Source organism: Galeopterus variegatus, unplaced genomic scaffold (assembly GCF_000696425.1).
Source record: "Galeopterus variegatus unplaced genomic scaffold, G_variegatus-3.0.2 Scaffold742, whole genome shotgun sequence".
Classification (NCBI taxonomy): Eukaryota; Metazoa; Chordata; class Mammalia; order Dermoptera; family Cynocephalidae; genus Galeopterus; species Galeopterus variegatus.
In genome coordinates this window covers 343,990-350,821 of record NW_007726853.1, presented here as the reverse complement: position 1 = coordinate 350,821, position 6,832 = coordinate 343,990, and the positions used below count along the sequence as shown (strand labels likewise).

At 31.4% G+C, this 6,832-nt stretch overlaps 1 protein-coding gene across 1 annotated transcript in view; it reads right to left on the bottom strand.

Moving 5' to 3' along the window:
• Positions 1-6,832, bottom strand: part of SPATA7 (spermatogenesis associated 7) — a 42,745-nt gene that overhangs the window by 28,071 nt on the left and 7,842 nt on the right. The window contains exons 2-3 of the mRNA XM_008571992.1: positions 4,997-5,092; positions 2,112-2,163 (exon numbers count right to left, since the gene is read on the bottom strand). Of these exons, the coding sequence (XP_008570214.1) occupies positions 2,112-2,163; positions 4,997-5,092 (148 nt within the window). The remainder of the gene's footprint in view (positions 1-2,111; positions 2,164-4,996; positions 5,093-6,832) is intronic.

Here is a 6,832-nt window from a genome sequence, read left to right as displayed (position 1 = left end):
TTTTTTGTACTATAAAAAAGTTACTATTATGATACAAAAATATAAAGCACAGAAATTAAAAATTTGAAAAGGTCCTAAGAAATTATCTTATTACTTTTCATTTCACAAGAGGGTTTATTAGTGGGGCTATTAGGATATAACTTGTGTGCTGTGACCAAATCAGTGTTTAAAAAATATACACTCAAAAGTCTCTACTCTTGCCTATAATGCCATTTCCCCTCCTATAAAATTATTTAAACCCAAAATTTTCTTCACGAATATGAAAGCTTACACTATGGTTTGTTGCAAACATAAAGGGAATAGAAGGGGGAGAATACAAAGTGCCAAACACAAGGTCTGACAAAGATGCTGTGCTCCCTGAATGGCAGCTGGTGGCTTCTGGCTTGCCCTTAAGTCCTATTTCTTCCACTAAAAGAAGGGATGAATCTAACCAATCCTGCTCTTTGTGATCTTGCCTACACTGCACCCAAAGGGCATTTCTCCAATCTATGTACTCATTCATTCACCACTTAGCATGGACTACCTTTGGTTGATATTTATTTTTTAATATAGAAATCCTCTCTCAGTTAAACTATACACAATTCAAATAGTAACTTAGGAAAACACTAACCTTAAAATTTATAATATTTTGATTTTTATGTGATTACTAATAAGACAGTCACAGCCTATGATATCTATGTTCTTTGTATATTTTTTAAATATACATTTCTTAACTTGTACTCAAATGAAGGCCTCAAATGGTATCCTTCAGTAATTTTTAAATAAGAATTTCAAATTTAGTGGTCTGATTATTTCTAAAAATGGAAATATTTGGTCAAAGGGTAGATATATCAGGATTTTATATATTATATGTCAATATGGCTTTTCAAATACATGTAATTACCATGTTTATTAGCTAGGCTATTAGGATATAAATTGTAGACAATATTTATCTTGGGAAAGAAAAGTGCCAGTTATAGTTTTTTTGTGTTTTTTGTGTTTTTTTTTTTTTTTTTGAGGTTGGCCAGTATAGGGATCTGAGCCCTTGACCTTGATGTTATCAACACTGTGCTCTAACCAACTGAGCTAACTAGGATATCCCAGTTAGGATATATTAATAAGATGTAGGCAGTGATAACCATAGACTTCTAGAACTTAAACCTTGGCAAGCCTTTTAGTAGTATCCAAATTTTTATATATTAGAAAAATGAAATCCAGAGAAGTTAAATAATTTATCCAAGGTCACACAGTAATTCAGTGGCAAAAGCTGGGCTCAATTCTAAGTTCCTAAACTTAGAAATACAATACAAGCTTCTTTCATATTTATGAATAATTTTTAAAAGTTAGAAACACTTTTTAAAAAGGCAATATGTTAACATCGTTTAGGATGGCTACTATCAAAAAAATAGCATGAAACAAGTTTTGGGGAAGATGTGGAGAAACTAGAATCCTTGTGCATTTTTGGTGGGATCATAAAATGGTGCAGCTACTATAGAAAACAGTATGGTGGATCTTCTATAAATTAAAAATAGAATTACCATACAATCTAGCAATTTTACTTCTGGATATTTACCTAAAATATTTGAAAGCAGGGTTTCAAGAGATATTTGCACACTCATATCCACAGAAGCATTATTCACAATAGCCAAAAGGTGGAAGCAACCTAAGTGTCCATCAACTGATGACTGCATGAACAAAATGTGGTATATACACAATGAAATATTCAGCCTTAAAAAAAAAAAAGCAGACTCTGGAATGTAACAATATGGATAAACCTTAAGGACATTATGCTAAATGAAATAAGCCAGTCACAACAGAATAAATACTCAATGATTCCACTTATGTGAGGTACCTAGAGTAGTCAAATTCATAGAAACAGAAAGCCAAACGGTGGTTTTCAGGGTTTGGGTTTGGGGTAAGGGAGTTATTGTTTAATGAGTACAAGAGTTTCAGTTTTGCAAGATGAAGAGAGTTCTGGTGATGGATGGTAGTGATGCCTGTATCACAGTGCAATATAAATGTACTTAATGCCACTGAACCGAACATTTTTAAATGGTTAAGATGGTAAATTTTATGTTATTTGTTACATGTATTTTACTGTAATTTTTTAGAAAAGGGATGTCAAAAATTACTTGCATTTGATGCTGGCACTCAGGCTTACTGGAACTGAGCAGTCTACTGCAGCTGAAAGAGAAAAATTAGTCGTTCGATAATACTCTTAATATTTATAAATGACAACAAATACAAAATATGGAAATCACAAAAAGTTTCAGAACTTGCAGTTTCTTGTTTTGATTTTCATTGTACTTCTAGAGACAAAAAATATAATATCCTTGATAAAAAGTACACTGATTGGGTTTAACAGCTCATTAGATACAGCAGAAGAAAATATTAGTGAACTTGAAAATATAACTATATAAACTATTCAAAATGAAACAAAGAAAGACTGAAGAAGAAATGAACTGAGCATCACTGACCTAACCTACCATTACCATGAACCTTAACATACTTGTAATTGGAGTCCCAAAACAAGCTTGAAATTTTTTTTCAAGCTTGTTTTGGGACTCCAATTACAAAAAAGAGAAAAATGGAGGACTTACACTACCCGATTTCAAGACTTATTTTAATACTATGGTAATTAAGGTAGTATGGTATGGCATAAAGATAGACATATAGATCAACAGAACCAAAAAGTAAGTCCAGAAACAGACCCGTATACGTGGTCAACCGGCTTTCAAAAAGTGCTAAGGCAATTTAATAGAGAAAGGATAATCTCTTCAACAAGTGGTACTGGAAAATTCAGATATAAATAGGCCAAAAAAAAGATCCTTGTATTGTAACATATAAAATCTAACTCAAAATGATTACAAACTTAAATGTAAGAGCCAAAAGTATAAAACTTACAGAAGGAAACACATTAAGAAAATTTTAGTGACCTAACATGAGGCAAAGATTTCATGAACTGAATATGAAAAACACAAACTATATAAAAAAGAAAAACTAAACTTCATCTCACATGATTTCCACATCATAAAATATTATTTTTTAACCATTTAAAAATAGAAACATTATAAAATATGAACTAAAATTTAAAAACTTTAGCTCTACAAATGAGAAAATAAATTTTTAAAAGACATTAATAAAAACCTGGTGAAATTCAAATAAGGTCTGTAGTTATTAGTATTGTACCAATATTAATTTCCTGATTTTGATCATTGTAGTATAGTGTTGAAAATTTTAACATTAGGGGAAGCTGGGTAAAGGGTATAAGGTAACTCTCTGTATTGTTTTTGAAGTTTTCTATAAGTCTAAAAATGATTACAGAATAAAAATCTTAAAAAGAAAATGAGAAGACCAGCCACAGACTGGGAAAAAATATTTACAAAACATATATCTGATAGAGGACCTGTAATTAATATATAAAGAACTCTCACAACTTAATACTAAGGAGAACAACCACCCATTTAAAAAAATTTATTTGAACACACATTTCACCAAAGAAGATAAATAGATGACAAATAAGAAAAGTTGCTCAGTATCATTAGGCATCAGGGAAATGCAACTAAAACTATGAAGAGATATTACTACATATCTACTGGAATGGCTAAAAAAAACTGCCAAGATCAAGTGTTGCCTCGGATTTAGAAGTAATGGAAATACAAAATGGTATAGTCACTCTAGAAAACAGTTTGGTAGCTTCTTAAAAGTTAAATATAAACTTAACATATTGTATTACCTTACTGTTCCACTCTTAGCGAGTAAATTTACCCAAATGAAATGGAATCACATGTTCAAAGACTGTATGTGAATGTTTATAGCAGCTTTATTCCTAATAGCCAAAAGTGAGTCAAAACAATGCAAATGCCCACCAACTGGTGAATTGATAAATTTCATTTATTTCATTAAATGAAATACTGCTTAGCAATAAAAGAAATACTGATACACACAACATGAATTAGTCTCAAAAATAGGCTCATTGAAAGAAGCCAGAAGCAAAAAGATACATACTGTATGATTCCATTTATACAAAATTCTAGAAAAGGCAAAACTATAGTGACAGAGAGCAGATCAGTGGTTGCCAGTGATTTTCGGGGGAGGGAATTAATTGCAAAGGACTAAGGGAAACTCTTTAGGGGGATGGAAATGTTCTATATCGGGGTCAGCAAACTTTTTCTGTAAAGGGCCAGACGGTAAATGCTTCAGGCTTTGCAGAGTAAAACAGTCTGCCACAATCAGTCAACTCTGCCTTTTAGTGCAAAAGCTGCCATAGACAATGTGTAAAAGAATGAACAGACTGTGTTTGTTTACGGACAATTAAATTTGAATTTCATGATTTTCACATGTCACACCTTTTAGTGCAAAAGCTGCCATAGACAATGTGTAAAAGAATGAACAGACTGTGTTTGTTTATGGACAATTAAATTTGAATTTCATGATTTTCACATGTCCCAAATATTGTTCTTTTGATTCTTTGCAACCATTTAAAAATGTAAACACCACACTTAGTTCATGAGCTGTACAAAAACAGGTGGCAGGAGGATTTGGCCTTCGAGCTGTAGTTAGCTGACATCTGTTTTATAGCATGATTGTGGTGGTGCTTATAAAAATGTATACATTTTAAAAAATATTTAACTACACTTATAATTATTTTATTTTATTGTACGTAGGTTATATCTCAATAAAGATAAAAAAGGAAAAAAAAAGAATAGTAGCTAGCATCTTCTTTGTGTAACCTCTTTAGTACATTTGAAAAAAAAGATCAGAAAGTTTTATTATATTAAGAGCAATATCTAACAACAAAATAATATTAGGGATAACAGGTAAAATGAAATAACATAGACATTATACAGATTTCAAAGTATGGTTAACAAAAATAACATTCTGAATTTGCTACATATATAGAGTCAATACCTGATATTTCACTATACCAAACATTTTTGCTATAGATTTATTCTAATAAGAAGTGAAGTTGGAGTTTTAAAATGGACACAGAAATTTCATATATGTACATTTTTACCTTTGGCTGAAAGGATTTTATTATAGTGAACAGCCATGTGATTCCTGACCAGCTGGAGAGTGCTTAGTCTGAGAGAAGAGGAGTCAGTGCAAAAAGCTAAAAATTAAAACATATTTAATCATTATATATTTAAAATTAACATAAAAATCATGAGGTAAACAAGTTATTGATTATTAAGCTTATTCTTATAAAATGTTCTGAAATTCAATCACAGGGATACTGACATAACTTTGTGATACTGAATATGTCCTAGCCTTAATCTTGCTCTCATAATGCTGATGAGCTACTGACTACTTGGCTTTAAACTTTTCAAGCCTGAGAATTTGGGGAAGAGATTCTAGAATATAATATATTATTACATTTGCAAAACTATTTCTTTTCAACAGCTGTCAATCTCATAACTAAAAATGTTTAGTCACTTATGATTATAAAATAATGTTACCATTATTAATACTTGAACAATCCATGGAGTTTGGGAATCCCAAGCCCCAAAACCCTATACAAAGATTATATTCTGAGAGGCAAATTTCCAACTTTATACCTGAAAACAAAATCTTCAAATCAGTTTACTGCATTATTTTTGAAGTACTAGGAATATCTTAAGACAAGTATAATCACAGAGAAATTCCATGACATTAAATTCCTTGAACTCTTCTAAACTGTTAAAGAAAAATCTTAGAAATAGTTAAGCACTTACATACAAGTATAAAATGTTAACATAGGCATAACTTCTACCCTGATCCTTCTCTCCCCTCCCAGAATTATACTCTGCCACTTTTTTATATGCATCCTTCTAAGGAAATTCTATGCACAAGATCAGCATATACAATAATTCTGAGCACCATATTATTATTACTAAAAACATTTACTGAATGGGTATCATTTGCCGTGCATTTCTAAGCTCTTTACTTGTATAAACTTATCTAATTATTATTATCATCCATTTAATAGAGTAGAAATTGAGGCACAGAGATATGAGTTAGGTCTTCAAGGCCACGTTGCTGATAAAGGATGCAGTCTGGAAGAGAACCAAGGCAGCCTCATTACAACCACTATATCTACAGCAGCTCTGCAAATATATTCTTTTAAAAAAGGTTAGCAAACTTGCATATTGTTCTTCATCCTGCTTTTCTATGTATGCATATTTTAAATCTTGTTTCCAATTTTCATTAAATATTATTTTTCAAAGTTTACGGTTGATTCTGGCTACACACACACACATATACACACACACTCTCTCTCTCTGTAATACAAAGAAATAAGAGAGTTAACTGAGTGTGATCCTTCCTTTACATTTGCAGATAACAGTATGAAGATATTTTTCACTTAAATCAGGAAAAAAAAGGCTTTCACTTATTTTGCCTAAAAACCCAGACTTACAACTCTTAAACTATAATTATAAAAATTTAATACCAACATTAAAAATTTACTTTGAAGACTTTAAAATACAAAAACATCACGGGATGAAGAGGCCCATAAGCATTCGTTTCTGATAGAAAATGGATTATTCAAGTCCTTCTTTTCCTCTGCACAGCTTTCTCTTTCCAGTGCTTGCGTCTTTACACCTGCTCATCATCATTTTAACTTCCTGCCTGAAACTGGCGTAGTCTGCTGGCAAAAGCGGAGGTGGGCTACAGCTGCAGCGGGGAGCAGGAGGCAGTCAAGTACATATCCAGGGCACAATAATAGTTTCAAACCATGGACTCCTAAATCCTTTAATCTCAAGAATTCCTATATTATATGATTAAAATTATAAGTTCAAATATTCATTAAATGAAGTAATTTTTCATCATGTCATATAATTTGCAAATAAAGGAAACAGTCAATCTTTTAACA